Source organism: Bubalus bubalis, chromosome 10 (assembly GCF_019923935.1).
Source record: "Bubalus bubalis isolate 160015118507 breed Murrah chromosome 10, NDDB_SH_1, whole genome shotgun sequence".
NCBI lineage: Eukaryota > Metazoa > Chordata > Mammalia > Artiodactyla > Bovidae > Bubalus > Bubalus bubalis.
In genome coordinates this window covers 2,650,215-2,666,018 of record NC_059166.1, presented here as the reverse complement: position 1 = coordinate 2,666,018, position 15,804 = coordinate 2,650,215, and the positions used below count along the sequence as shown (strand labels likewise).

General features: G+C 51.5%; 1 protein-coding gene across 9 annotated transcripts in view; it reads right to left on the bottom strand.

Annotated features, from left to right (window-relative positions):
- The window catches only part of RPS6KA2 (ribosomal protein S6 kinase A2), a 331,893-nt gene that overhangs the window by 65,925 nt on the left and 250,164 nt on the right, over positions 1–15,804 (bottom strand). For all 9 annotated transcript variants that reach the window (XM_044924007.2, XM_044924008.2, XM_044924009.2 and 6 more), the window contains 2 exons: positions 2,332–2,412; positions 1,172–1,251 (listed from right to left, as the gene is read on the bottom strand). In XM_044924007.2, coding sequence (XP_044779942.1) covers positions 1,172–1,251; positions 2,332–2,412 — 161 coding nt within the window. The remainder of the gene's footprint in view (positions 1–1,171; positions 1,252–2,331; positions 2,413–15,804) is intronic.

Below are 15,804 nucleotides of genomic sequence, written 5' to 3'. Positions count from 1 at the left end.
TTTCAGTCTATATGCAAAGAGCCTGATACATCTGTTGTGCTGTGACCTGGCGGTCCGGCGGGAGATGGAGAGACAGGGCAGCCTGAGGTCTCGGGGACCCCACCCTGCCCCACCGTGACTGACTGCTCACTTCGGAGTTTCACGCAGGGTGGACAGCTCTCCTGCTGTGCCAGTGGGCGGTGAGGAAAGGGAGCAGGCAGCTGAACCCTCTGTTATGGCCAAGAGGAACCCCGCGGCTGGGGGGAGGCTGCATCAGAGGGTCGCAAACCTGCTGGTGCGTCGTGATGAACGCTGCCGCCCTCTCTTCTGAGTAAGGGAAACCGCATGGAATCATCAGGACGAAAAGTCCAGAGTCACCCCTGCCTGGAGCAGGAGACTGGGTTTTCCATCCCATGAAGCAGGAGCCAGAGAGCTTCCACGTTGAGCCGCAAGACATTCTAGAAAGTTCCCAAGTCAGGTACTGGGGGCAAGGATAAGCCCCGGGGCTGTGAAGTGGCTGGGGGTCATGCAGGTCTCCTGTGTGCAGCCCTAACTGGACGCCCCAGACGCCCCTCCCAGGAAGTGTGGTCCTCGTGTTAACAGCATCTTCCTACAGTGGAAACTGAGATCCCGTGAAATAGTCTTTCCCACGTCCAAGTTTCTATCTGCTCTACACAAGGGTGGTTCGAGAACTCCATGGGGGTCATGGGAAGTCTCTTTTCTGAAGATCCTTCCCTGGTGGCTCAGTCAGTAAATAATCTGCCTGCAAGACAGGAGACCTGGGTTCGATCCCTGGGTCAGGAAGATCTCCTGGAGAAGGGCATGGCAACCCACTCCAGTACCCTTGCCTGGGAAATCCATGGACAGAGGAGCCTGGCGGCCTACAGTCATGGGGTCGCCAAGAGTCAGACACGACTGAGTGACGAACACTTTCTTCGAGGACAACAGATTTCTTCTCCGTGTGACTTGCAAGACTTCTTTAAAACAAGTAACATACCTATACACACATCATACACACCCCACCACCACACGTGCACATGTATACTGCACACTCACACATACACATGCCACCCAGCACACACACATGTGCATGTATGGACACACACACTCACACACAGCCCCCTCCTGCCACCCCTCTGTGTCTCCCAGACTCTAGGCAGCCACCCAGAGCCCCCCGGCCCACACCGTGTACCTCTTTGGAGAGCCGGGTGAAGAGGTCCCCTCCGCGCAGGAAGTCCAGAATCAGGTAGAGTTTCCCCTCCGTCTGGAAGGCTGCAGACGGAGAGAGGTGAGAGCGTTTTTCACAGTGCCTGGGGTGGCCGTCATCCCTTGGGGCCAGCGCTGAGCGCTAGGAGCCCGTCTGCATTTGGCTCAGACAGCACCGTGTGGTCTATAACGCCGAGTCATTTCAGACGCAGGCCTGGGGCAGGGTGGAGTGTGGGGGGCAGCGCTCGAAGAGAGGGGGCCCACGGCAAAGAGCTCTGCCTGCGCTTCTCATGAACAGTCTGGAGACTATTTCTCATCCTCTCCTACCCCCTCCCTCCCCTTCTTTCTTTCTCAATCACTAAGGGGATTGAACGACACACAGGGAAAAGTGTCAGTGGGTCCCCGTGCTCTCACCACCCCTGTGAACACCGGGCCAACTGGGTCTCGTCGGAGAGTCGGCTTCGCTGTGAGCTGCCTGGGGAGGGGCAGGGCGACTGGACCGTCCGGAACCACCCTGCCCTTCTATGGCGCTGCTTCGGTGCAGCTCAGGGTTCAAGGACGCCCGCCGCCCGTTCCTCCTTTGGGGACCGCACTGGGGATGGGACAGCCTGGCTACTGCACCTGGCGGCCATGGGCTCGTGTCCTCGGTTTGGCCCGAGGGCCACAGGTGGGGGCGTGCGGTCCACGGTTCCGCCCCCACCCACCACGAGCAAGGGCACGCCTCGGTCAGAGGGGTCTGCGGGCATGTGAGGGTCAAGAGAAAGTAATGCCCGCGGCCACCAGACGGTCAGTCCAATGCTACCGCTGGCCCGTCACGTGGCGTCTGTGTCATATACAGAGGGTCTGGCTGGAGGGGGCGCTGACACCCCCACACACTTGGAAACTTCATTTACTGAACGTCAAGGCCAGAAGCTTATAATGTTGGGGTTTTAGAAACGCAGGGCTTCCCTGGTGGCTCAGCTGGTGAAGAATCTGCCCGCAGTGTGGGAGATCTGGGTTCCATCCCTGGGTTGGGAAGATCCCCTGGAGTAGGAAATGGCAACCCGCTCCAGTATTCTTTCCTGGAGAAACCTATGGACAGAGGAGCCGGGTGGGCTACAGTCCATGGGGTCGCAAAGAGTCGGACATGACTGAGCACACACAGACCATAATGAAGCTTTACGATGAAAGGGTGATTCACTTCTGCCAGGATGTCTCTCTCCATCTTTGACCTGACTCGGTCCCGAACTGCAAGACAGAAAAAAATGAAGACTTTCAAAGGCAGGAGTCAGGTTCTGGAGAATGTGGAACACAAAACTTTAGATATAGATAATTTCCCACTTTCTTTTTTGTCACAAACTTCTCAAACAGATACAGAAGTTTAAAGAGCAGGCTGAATGGCCACTCCTGAAGCCTCCACCTGGATTCAACAACTGCTCACATTTGGACACATTTTCTCTTGCCCTCTCTTCCCCACACATACACACGTTTTAGCCAAAAGTCTGATAATAAATCATTGACACCATGACCTTCCACCCCAAGTGCATTTATAACACACGCAGCATCTCCTAAGAAGAGGACAGTCTCTTACATAACCCGAACACGACTGCCAGCCCTAAGGAAACTAACCCTCATTCCATCACATCATCCAGCTCCCCGTCCACATCCCGGTCCTGCCCTAGGTCAGTCACAGCTGCTGTTTTCCAGCACAGGGTTCGCTCAAGGTTCACACAGCACCTCTGATGGTTGCATTTCCTTATTCCTTTTGCTTTATCTTTTTCTCCTTGCACTTTCTGTGGGCTTTTAGGGTTAAGTCCAGTTTTCTTGTAGCCTGTCTCCAGTTGTGACTGATTGTTGCCTTTCTGGTTGCTCTAACTCCTATATTTCTTATGAACCAAGGTTAGGTCTGGAGGCTTTTTAAGGTTGAGGGCAAACATTTTTGGCAAAAACACCTCCTGGGTGATGCTGCAGGCCCCAGGGGCGGTGGGCGGGGCAGGGGTGCTGTGCTACCCCTGCTCAGGGCGCTGAACTCCACTGGGTCAAGGCGGCAGGTCATCCACCTCCCATTGGAAAGATGCACAGTCACTATGTAAGTAAGCAATAGCCTGAGGGATGACGTTTTAGTGCTGGACGGCCTGTGGGTCCCTTACGATTCTTCATTGGTTACCTCGCATACGGTCCTTGCTTGGGTCATTTAGGGTCACAAAATGGCCATTTTCTCATTTCTGACGGGACTAGGAAACAAGAGGAACACCCCTTCTCTCACTCTTCCTGGGGATAACTGTGAGCTATGGATTTTAAAACTTGAGTCTGTTCTAACAAATCACAGTATCATTCTTCTCAGTGCTGACACTGTCCAACGTGTAGTCGTCTGGGAACACAGACGGAATAAGTTTTGAGGCAAAAATAAATGAAAAACAAAGTCACTGCTTGAGAGTAAGAACAACGCCAAGATTCCCACGAGCAAACTGGTACACCCAGGGCAGTGTCCAGGTGACCTCCTACGGCCCCGCGTGTGTGAAGGCAGAAACTTCCCTCAGGAATTCCTAAGTGTGGCAAGTATGATGAATATCACCCTCAGAATCAGGTATTTAAGTCATTCATTCTTTGGCCTTTTGACATATATGTAAACCTGGGTCTCCTGCACTGCAGCCAGATTCTTTACCATCTGAGCCACCAGGGAAGCCCTTTATTTAAGAAGTCCTTCCCAAAGGATGGCTATAATAGGGGGAAAAAACCCACAAAAAATGGAAAATAACAAGCATGAGTGAGGATGTGGAGAAGCTGGCGGGAGGGTAAAACGGTGCAGCCCCTGTGGAGAACCTCCTGGCAGCTCCTCACAAAGTTAAACACAGAAATGCCACAGGACCCAGCGCACCCACTCCCCAAGAACCGAAGCAGAGGTTCCAGCAGATCGCGCACACCCAGATCCACAGCGGTGTTAGTCACAAGAGCGAAAGAGACAGAGGCCACCCACGTGCCTACTGATGGATGGCTGAATAAACAAAAGGGGGCATGGCCACGCGGTGGAATATTACTCAGCCCTGAAAGATAAAACTCGGACACACACTACAGCAGGGATAAGCCCTAGAAACACTAGGCTAAGCAAAGTCAGCCAGACACAAAAGGAGAAGCGCCACACCATCCTACTCACGCAGGACTGCGGCTGCAAGAGAGGACGCCCTGCGGCAGAGTCCGAACGGCTCCGTCAGGATGCACCCCCAGCCCAAGCTCATTCGTCACCCGGTAGTTCTTTCTTATTTATTTAGTTTTATGAAAGTATGGTTGCCAAGAGGTGGGGGGTGGTGGGGAGGGATGGAATCGGAGCCTGGGGTTAGAAGATGCAAACAGACTGCTACATCCAGGATGGACACACAGCAAGGTCCTGCTGGGGAGCACAGGCAGCCGGAGTCGAATCCCGAGATAGGCCATAGCAAAAAAGAACATAAAAAAGAATGTGTGTGTGTGTCTAGCTGAATCCCTAATAGTTCTGACCCCGGCTCTGCCGCCGCTCAGGAGAACCAACGAGGGGACAAGCAAGACAATCCCCAGGGAGACGGTACAAGGAGTCGCTCCATTTCCTGCCTGTCCTGGGTTACAGGCTCCGGTGGCTCCGCCAGTGGCAACACCAAAGAAAGGGTTTCGGGGGAGGAAACAGACCCTGAATCCCTTCCTTCAGTAGAAGACGCAGAGGAGGACGGCTGCAGACCCTGAAGGGGCACATAAGCGGTGGGATCAGGACAATGCCCCTCCAAACACCCTCCCCGTCTGAGCAGGAGACCCTGGACGAGACACGTGGAAGGACGGGGGGCCGCAGCAGTGCCGGGGGCCAGGGGCTGCCCGCTCCCCAACGAGGGCAGGCAGGACGCCTCTCCGGGCAGCTCCTCGGGGGAGCCTTGTCCGAGGCACTCAGGCTCCTGGGGAGGGGCCGCGGGAGACTGCTGTCTGCCCCCCCCACCCCGGGAAGTCCTCCTCCGGGAGAAGCCCCCCCACCAATGATGCGATCCAGAGGAGCAAGCGGCCAGGGAGAGGGGATGCTGTGTTCCTACACCCTCCCTGCCATCTCCTCGCAAAGCTCACTCTATGACTCCGGATAGGAAAATCGAAACATTCTCTAAATAGGGTTGATGCTATTATCATTGAGCTCAGATCTCTCTGGAATGAGGAGCACTGCTTAGTCACACAGCTGATGATGGTGTTCGTAATGGAAACCAAAGGTCGTAACAAGCCTGGGGACAGAATCAGAAAAAGACACCTTATATTCAGATTTCTAAGGTTTGTCCAGTGAAAGTGGAAAAATGAATATATATTCCCTCTCTACATTTTACACAATAAATCCCAGGTCTATTAGAGAGGTAAGTGTTTTTAAAAGCCATGAAAATGACAAAAAAGATGAATCAAATACTTATCTGAGGTTTGGGTGGGGATTTCTTTATTTTTAAATAAAAGCAATGAAAGAAATAACATAGGAAAGAGTGATAGACTCAGTTACAAAACAAGTTTCCCATCCAAAAGGTCATAAAAAATTAAAAGGCTAACAAAAAACTTCGAGATTATCTGAAACAAACAGCAAAAGGGCCAGGAGCCTAAATACATCATACTAAACATAATACTCTTACTGTGCTTAAAGAAACAGAGGAGAAACCAAGACGCCAGCCCCAACAGTGAACTTAACGCAGCGCTGATAAACACGCCCGTCTGGGGATCACGCTTTCACAAACAGGTTTGTGAGACTGGCCCCAGGGCATCAACTGGTGAAACACAACCCACGGGCTCCAAGGCGGCAGGACCACGGAAAGGCTGGGCGCGCCCACGGCAGGACTGGGTCACTGCAGGCGGCTGACGAGGGGGGTGACTGGGTCGGGCTGACACCACGGGGAAGGACAGCTGTGCCACGGATGGCCCTTCAGAAGTGAGACCGCGGGTGGGAGGCCAGCCCTCCGAAGGCGATGAGGGACCTGGGGCTGCACGTGCAGGCTTAGCCCTGCAGGGCCCACAGCCCGCCCGCTCGGGGTGGTGGCTGTCACTCGGGCCATCGGTGATAGAGCGAAAGGCCTGGAATGCTGCCTTGGCCACCTGACGGGCAGCTGCAGAGCCGTCCCTCCACTAAGAAAGAAACTGACATGACAGCAAGGGCCTCGTTTCTGATGCTGCCTCTGGAGGCTTAGGATTCCAAGGGATTTTCAGTCCTAAGACTGAGATGCAGAAGAAAAGAAAGGAGCCCAGAGAGGTGCTTCCTCCATCCTTCCACTGTTACCGGGTCCGCGGGTTACAGAAATGATGAAACACTCACACAGCCTGAGATGAAATGTCACCCAACCATCTCCTGCTGGGTGGATCCAGACCAGCTCAGCGCTTGGAGCCAGGCCAGCGCCTCCCTGAGATGCCTACTCTCTGGTATCCCACATGTGAGTCTGGAGAGGCGAAATGTCCCCCAGCCATCTCTTGCTGGGTGGATCCAGACCAGCTCAGTGCCTGGAGCCAGGCCAGCGCCTCCCTGAGATACCTACTCTCTGGTATCGCACATGTGAGTCCAGAATTGAGTGGGGCTTGACACTGTAGATGCAAAAAATCCTCATGTTCTAGGCTATTTTGAGATTCACTAATAAATCGTAGGGCTTTCCCAGGGGCTCTAGTGGTAAAGAATCCGCCTGCAATGCAGGAGATGTGGGTTCAGTCCCTGGGTCAGGAAGATCCCCTGGAGGAGGAAACGGCAACCCACTCCAGTATTTTTGCCTGGAGAACCCCATGGACAGAAGGGCCTGGCGGGCTACAGTCCATGGGGTCGCAAAGAGTCGGACATGTGACTGAGCACGCACACACACGCCACAAACAGCCGACACTGGGGAGAGATGAGCATCTTCCATACTTCAGACCACCCCCGTGGACGATTAAGACGTGGTTTCCATGGCTGCTTTTGTAACCAACCTCCGTTAATTACACTGTTTTTACGCTACATTATACATCCTGTCCTATGGTATCATTATGTCACATTGTATTCTATTATACAGACACTGTGTTTCAAAAGAAAAGGACGGCTGAGATAGAAACAAGTGTGGTCTCTTCAGTCATGGTGAAGATGGCAAATGACCAGGGGGGAGGCGACCTCAGGAAGGCCCGGGTGGCGGGGACGTGTGAACGTACAGCAGCACCTGGGGGCACAGGGCACGCAAACCCGCGTCTCCCGCGCTCACAGGGAGGCCCGAGCCTTTTAACTGGAGCCGGACACCCGGCTGGCGATGAACTCAGCCTCTGCCCAGCTGAGTGACCACAGTGACCACCTCCCGGCTCTGTCCTCAAAATCCTGCTGGATCTGAAATTCTGCCCTGAGCAGACCCTGAATGCAGAATAAAAGTCCATCTTCACACAGGATCCTTTAGCCTTCAAAGGTCAAGTTCACAGCACAGAGGGGCTTCCCAGGGGAAGCTGTGCGGCTCATCACACCAGAGAAAAAAGGGAGAAGACCCGAAATGATGCAAATTAAAGTGTCAGCCATGCTGATGATCATATCAGGCAGCACTCCTCAAGATTTGCCTTTCCATTTCTCTAAAACAATCTAGATCGTGGAGCCAAGACCGCCACGGTTACTTAACTAACTTCTTTGCCAGAGACCCTGAGCGTTAAGTCTTCAGTCCGTTATGCTTTCACGTTTACAGGCACTAAAGATGCAAGCAAATGAAAAATGTATTCCCTACTTTTTATCTACAATGTGAGAGATACAGCTCTGGTAGAAAAGCACATATCAGGACACCAAGGCGTGTCCCAAACTGAAGCGCTTTGTGTCTTAGGTCACCCGTTGGGAAACAGGTCCCCTGGACAGGGAACACCCCAGGGGCAGCGCGGTGAGGCTTCCTGATGGGGAAACGATACCCTGTGGGTGGGGGCAAGGCTGGTCCCAGGTGCCCCTCACCTGGGAGGGGATGAACGTGGAACCCAGATGCCACCAGCCCCAAATCACGCGGTTCTGAGTGTGCGGCTTCACTGCCGTGCGCCTCGATCTCCTCATCATAAAATGCAGCTAACACTATCAGCAAGGGCACTGAACTCGGGGACTTGGAATCTGCCTACTACCTCCCTCCCCCGTGCACCCCACCCCCCGACGAGGTGAATGAAATGACAGAAAGGAATTAGCATGAAAATAACATCTGTTCAGACTCAGGCACTGACTGAGCTCAGTTTCTAAGGCAGTGCTTTTAAAACAAAGCATCTTAGTGTAAGAGAAAAGGAAATAGAATGGTGCCCGAAACACATTCTGAGGCTTGAAACTGAGTAGGCTAGGTTTCGCGATGTAGTCATTGTGAACAAGTTCCATGCATTTCTGTCCTGTACCTGCTGACGCTCCAGGGATGGAGTCAGAGCTCTCCTTGACGAAAGGATAGAGGAGGGCCAGCCCTGCGGTCCGAGAGACAGCCCGAGAGGCTCAGAAGGCGCCGCTGGGACCCGCCCTCTTCTCTCCTGGCCAGGCTTTTGCTGGAACCTACCCGCAGCTGCCAGGAAACCCACGAGGTGCCCAGGACGGTCTATCAGTTACTTGCTAACATCGAGATTTTGCCATGATACTTTTTCCTTTAGAATCAACAGGTCACCAGCCATTTCCTTCAAAGTAGGAAATGTGTATCTCCTCTGGGCTTAGAAAGTTGACTTATAGAGAAAACAGCTGAAAAGTTAGGTGTGAGAACACAGTGAAGTCCTGTCGGAAGACTACCACGGTAAAGACATACCGCATAATAAAAGCTGTCTCCACGTTACGGAGAGATGTTTCAGTTCAGTTCAGTCGCTCAGTGACCCCATGGACTGCAGCACGCCAGGCCTCCCTGTCCATCACCAACTCCCAGAGTTTACTCAAACTCATCAGCTGTCACTAAAATGAGAATTCTACAGGAGGAGCGTCCTGGGGTGGGAGCTTGTGGCCCCCAGCACGTGCCGGGCATCCTTGGTAACTGACGTGACTGGTGGCGACCAGCAGACTCACAGGCTCGTCACAGAGCTGCAGGAACCAGGACTGAACCCAGACGTACGTCTTTCTAACCAGATGGTGATGAAGGCTCAACCCGCCTCTTCCTTCCTGCACTCCATCAGACCTAAAGCAAGCCTAGACAAGAAGAGAAACACCTCCAAAGCCAGTCTCCAAGGAGAAGAGGCTCAGAAATGAAGGGAGGGGCTCGGAACCTTGTGCTGGCCGCGCTTCACGCGCGTGGACGAGTGTAACCCTCACATCAGCTGCGCTGTAAGGGAGGCGCTATCGCTGCCGTCGCCTCAGTTAAGCAGAAGCCAGCGGCGGCCCGGAGAGGGTACCCGAGGTGGCACAGCCAGACGGAACCCCAGGGTCCAGCGTTGGCGCTCCCAGCCATCGCATAAGTGTCCCCTCACTGGCGGGGCACAGGGGACACCCGTATTCTCATGCCCAGACCACGTCCAGACCCGACATGACTCCAGCGCTCTGTAAGCGTCCCTCAGGGCACTCCAGCCTGTTAACCTGTTAACCACCTTGTTAACGTGGGTGACATCCCTGCTGGCTGGTCACTACACAGGGGACGGAGATCCATCCTGCTTCATTCTGGGCTCAGGCTTGGGAGCACGTGGTCTTTTAAATCAAATTCCCCTGCCACACCAGGCAGGGTGTCGCCCTTAGGGATTCGTTACTTAGAGCTGTCACCTGCAGTAAGTCAATGTTGAGTCACGAACACAGACACGCTGTCAATTAGAGACGCCGAACACTTTGAAAGGCTCCTTTAGCAGCCGGGGTGCGAGCAGCACCATCCGCGGCGGGGCCTGCGGGGGCTGGGGGTGCGGACGGGACGGGGCGGCTCTCCCACAGGCTTGTCACCCGTCAGCTGCTTCAGCAGTTGACATTTCCCTCAGAAATGGCGTGCTGCCTCGTTACAGAAAGGGGGGGGGCAGGCGCCCGACACCTCCAAACTCATTTAAAGATGAAACAGAGTTGTCAGAGACTATTCTCCGCTTGTCAGGTTACTCAGAACCCAAATGACAGCCACGCTCCGCCGTGCACACGGAACGGTCACCCGCGTGCCTGAGACACGATCGGGGGCTTTACAATCATTTCCACGAGTTTCCTGGCCTCCTTCCGTTTCCCCCCTCTCAAAACAGTTTCACTCTTCAGGTGCATTTTCCTGGGGTGCTGTCTGCACCCTGGAGGGGGGCCCTGTCACACATGTTGATTTTCCAACACGTTCTTCTGACTCACTAACGAGCCTGCAAACCGGGGATGCTTTGAGGATGGAGAATGGCTTGTGAATACTTGAATCTCTCAGGCTGACAGATGCAGAGGTGTTGGAGCCAAAACAAACCTCAACAGCCCTCTTCTTCCACACGTGAGGGGAAAGGAAGTTCTGGGAAGGTCAGAAGCCCCCTCGGTGGCTCAGAGGACTTGGCCACGTTTAGGACGTGTACCTGGTCCCCCTTTGACGTGTCCAATCACCACCTCACACAAAGGACTGTTTTGTAAAACTTCTATATTTTCTCTTAGGAAAACAAGTTCTGACTGCATTTCTGGGGGAAAAAAATCCGTTCTTTAGTGATGGATCATTATGAAAAGTCGAAATAGATGACGTAAAATTAATGTTTGATTTGGAAGCTGGCTTTGAAAGGAGCACAAGAAAGTGGGAAGTTTTTCTGACTTTATGCTTACGTGGCCCATTCTCACAATGTAAAAAGGATTTCACATAGTCAAGCATATTGTTCTGGAATATTATGCAAAAAAAACCTTCATGTTATACAAAGTGAAACATGCTGTATGTTTGTTGACAAGTTGGAATACAGAATACAGAGATGAAAATAGGAGCTCTCAATGCTGCTACGGCTGCTTCTGTTTTGGCTCATTTCCTACCTGTATGACATATACTCGCTATTTGTAACACACAGGCATCTACCTGTACTCGTGGAGACACTCACGCTTTTATTAATAACAACGTCTCGATTGTTCTGTAACACCATCTCATATCCTGCCTAACCTGTGTAACCTTGGATCAGGAGCACTTTCTCAAGGACAATGAATCGGATTATAAACAAATGTGGAGGCACGCGTACCCATGAGGCTAAAATCACTGAGATGAGTGTTTGCACAGGAGCGAAGGGGTCGAGGCTGAGATCAACGGGCGGACGGAACAAGGACAAGCAGGCTGTACACACAGGTCCCCGTGGCTCCGGCTCCTTCCTGTTTCCTTGGGGGCAGGAGGAAGGATGTGATGGGAAGAAGGAGCAGTCACCACCTGAGAGAGCGGGGAGCAAGGTCAGGTGCTGAGTGCCTGCTGCTGAGGTTAATGGGATCTGCGGATGGAGGGGAGATGGCAGGGGACCACTGGGAATACTCGACCAGAGGATGACCTAACAAGGCGCCTGCTTCGACCTGCCCCGTGTCTTCAACCACAGGGAGCTGCCCGCTCTGTGTCTGAGAGAGTGCACCTCTATGCGTTGAGGATGAAAGTGTGGGTTTTAGCAAATGGCCGTGTCATGCAGCAGCTGACATTTCCAAAAACAGCAGCTTTACTGGGAGCATACACCACTCGATCCCTCCAGCTGCAGCGTGCAGCTCAGTGGTTTCCGGAATATTCGGAGCTGTGCAGCCATCACCACACTCAGTCATAACACACTTTCATCAGCCCTAAAAGAGACCCACGCCAGTCAGTCATCCTTGTCTCCCTAACCGCCCAGCCCCCAGCAACGATTCAGCCACTTTCCGTCCCTGCGGATTCGCCTCTGCGGGATTTTCATCTAAATAGAATCCTGCAACACGAGCAACGTTGTGGCTGACTTCTTTTTACCCAGAACCTTGTTTTCAAGGCTCATCTGGGCCAACGATGCGTCGGTATTTCATTTCTTTGGATTGCTAAATAATACTCCACTATATGGACATACCATACTTTATTTATCCACCAGTGGATGGATATTGGGCATTTGTCCACTTTTTGTCTACTGTGAATTGACTGATGCTGCTATGAACATTCATGTACAAGTTTTTGTGTCGACGTATGTTTTCATTTCTGTTGGTTATATACAAAGGATTGGAATAGTTGAGTCATATGCTAACTCAGTTAACTTTTGTGGAAGTGCCAGAGAAGCTGTTCATTTTCTAGACATTCTGATGATCTGGAATTAACAAAAGTCTAATTTGACTTTCTACTTCTATGAAACTACTGTTTAGTGATGAGATTATTTTAAGTGAGGGATAGAAACTCAAAAGCTGCTTTATTTTCCTATACATCTTTTATTGACAATGAATGATTCTTTAAAATTATATTATTATGGAGATCTTGGCCAAGTTCAACTGACAAACAATTTTAGAAATGTTATTTGCCGGGAGCCGGCGAGAGACATTCCACTCGTGACAAAGGTCATGAGGAAGGAGGCTCGGCATACGCAAAGGCGGGATCGAGCCTCGGGAGTGCCCCCGGATACTCTCGAGCATCTACCCCCAAAAAACCAGAGTCTGCCTACTTTATTGCTTTGTGCTCTCACCTCTGACTTTGCTGGGGGCTGTCCCCCACCACCATCTCGCTCTCTCTGTCAAAGAGTTAACTTACAGCTCCAATTAATAAAGTTCCTGGGCAATTAGGAGTGTTTAAATCCAAACCCCTCAGATGGCTCTCTAACTCGCCTGACAAGTTTACCCGGACACCTACAGCTATGCATACGATTGTTTACAGTCTCCCAGCCTCGAGAGGCACGGGAAGCTTAAGATATTCAAATAGCTTAGAGCCTCTCAGAGAGTTAGAAACTGTCAGAATAAAACTAGTAAAAGATTTCATTGATGAGCCAATGTTTGTTGCCAAGTTTCCACATCCCCTGTATTGTATCCTTGAATGTGTATTAATTAATATAGTTGGTATGTAGAAAAAATAAGTAGTGGCTTTGGTGTTAGTAACTTTAGACCCTTAAGGTAATAAATTCTTTCCTTTGTAAACCCATTACACATCCGCCCTATAGGAATGTAATTTTATCTTCGAAAAATGGCGCCAAACCTTAAAATAATTACTCTTAGAGAAAATAAGTCTTTGTTGATAAGTCCTTGTCAAGAGTCATAAAATGTTAATAGGCCTTCTGGCCAGAAGATGATGTAAATCACCTAAACCATTTGTATACCATAAATTTGCAGGAAAGAAACCCTGGTTTTTGATAAGCATCAAAGACTGCTGACTTTGCATCCCCTATTATCCTCTATGTGTAACTTAGGGTATAAAAGCCCCTGTTGAAATTAAAGCTACGGGCCTTGCTCACCAACACTTGGTCTCCCCATGTCATTCTTCCCTTTAACTTCCAGCTGAGTATCCATCTGGAGTGCAGATATCCTCTGCGACCATTTATTTGCCTGGGCTTCTAAGACCCACTCGAGAAGGTGTCTAAGGTGGGGCACCTTCCGCCATTCGAGAGGGCGCCTCCGGCCTCCGTGGTCAGAGCTAACCTGGTGTGACGGGTTATATTGATTTTCCGCGTAAACCAAGCCACTCAGCTTCTTTTCTCCACTGAATTTTCCTACTGAGCTATCCTCATTTTATTACTCTTTATATCTCTAATTAACATCTGAATAGGTCGCTTAGCCGTCTCTCCTTCGAATACCCTGGATCAGCCGGGGCTGGACCTCGGCAGTTATTACTGCTACAATAAAAAATGTTCACTATAAGTAGCATGGCTTAAATTATGTGGCTGAATTAAAAACTCCAGTGTCTAAAATAAACTCGAATGCCTACATCACAGACCCCAAAACTTCTGTGGACAAAAGAACTACTGGGACAATTTGTTAGAAAAGTCAAATTCTAGGCTCTGCCCCTAAGAGATTATGATCTAGTGGGTGAGGAGTGGGGACTAGGAATTACTTTTAACAACATTCCTCAAATACGCACAGACGATTCTGATGCAGGCTCTAGTCTGGCCAAAGTGTGCAGTTTCCATATTTTCTTCATGGGCTGTGCTGACAATGTCACCCTGATTCCTGTTTCCTATAAAATACTTTTTAATATATTAAGTCTCACCCACCTTCTAAATCCTTCTTGAATGAAGAATTTCGAAAAACTCTTTTCTTTCTTTCTACCTAAGACATTTTATATATATATATATATATATATAATTTGATCTATGCATTTCCTGTCTTATCTTATTGGTTATATGTAGTTCAAAAATATATCTTATTTACCAGCTAGACAGGAAGTGCCCTGAAGGTGAACCAGCGAACCATTGAAGTCGCTCAGTTGTGTCCAACTCTTTGTGACCCCAAAGACTGTAGCCCACCAGGCTCCTCCATCCATGGGATTTCCCAGGCAAGAATACTGGAGTGGGTTGCCATTTCCTTCTCCAGGGGATCTCCCGGACCCAGGGATCGAACCCAGTTCTTCCACATTACAGGCAGACACTTTACCTTCTGAGCCACCGGGGAAGCCCCGCCCTGAAGGTAGAGAATGATACTATTTTTGTACTGCCTCCTGCATGCAGGCGCTGAGGACATTGTGATATAAGACCTAAAAATTCAAGAAAGACCTGCTTTGACATCTGTGAGTTTCGTAGGCCCCAAAGTCCTAATTACAACTTCTCCTGCCTTTGTCCAATGTGCCCCCCACCCTACTGGAAAGCTTCCCAGGTGGTGCTAGTGATAAAGAACCTGCCTGCCAATGAAGGAAACGTAAGAAACACGGGTTCGATCCCTGGGTCGGGAAGATCCCTGGAGGAGGGCATGGCAACCCCCTCCAGCGTTCTTGCCTGGAGAGTCCCATGGACAGAGGAGCCTGGCGGGCTGCGGTCCACAGGTTCACACAGAGCTGGGAACGGCTGAGTGACTCTGCACGCACCACAGGAAAAGGCTCCCAGCCCTGGGATTCCCCATGAGCCGGATTGATGTGCCCCATATGGTCTTCAGCCTAACGGGCTCAGTGCCCTGCCAGCCCACAGAATGTTCTAACAAGCCCCCCACATTCTCCCTGGAACCAGGGGTCACCCTGCCCTCTTGTTATTTGTTACGCAGCCTGCATCTCACAGCCCCTGAGACCTGCTCCACGCCTGCCGGGAGCCCCGTGTGGTCCCACGTGGTGGGTGCCCTCCTGCCCTGTGAAGAGCACGGGTGAGTGAGGTCCCACGTGGTGTGCGCCCTCCTGCCCCCGTGAAGAGCACAGGTGAGTGAGGTCCCACGTGGTGGGCGCCCTCCTGCCCCCGTGAAGAGCACGGGTGAGTGAGGTCCCATGTGGTGGGCGCCCTCCTGCCCTGTGAAGAGCACAGGTGAGTACAGACCCCGTCACCTCACCTGTCCAGACCAGGTGCTGTGTGCTCAGCCTTCTCTCACTGTTGAGGACCTGGGACCCCTCCCTCACCCCAGGAGGAGACCAGAGCAGATGGCGTTGGTGCTCCGTCTGCGTGTTGCTGCCTACATGACCACGCACTTGGAACACAGGTTTCCAATAACAGCTTATTTTGACCTGTGTTATGTGCACACTCTGGGCTGGGAGGTGGGGTGGGAGGAGTTCAGAGGGAGGGAATCAGGTGGACTGAACTTCTAAAACCCAGTCCGGGGGATGAAAGAGAAATAAAACTGTTGTGAGTCACATTCTGTTTAAAACTGAGCAATCCAGCCTGATGGATGGATTCAGGCTGCTTTGTCGCCCAATACAGCCGAAGCAACCTGCTTCTGCTCTCCTCCTC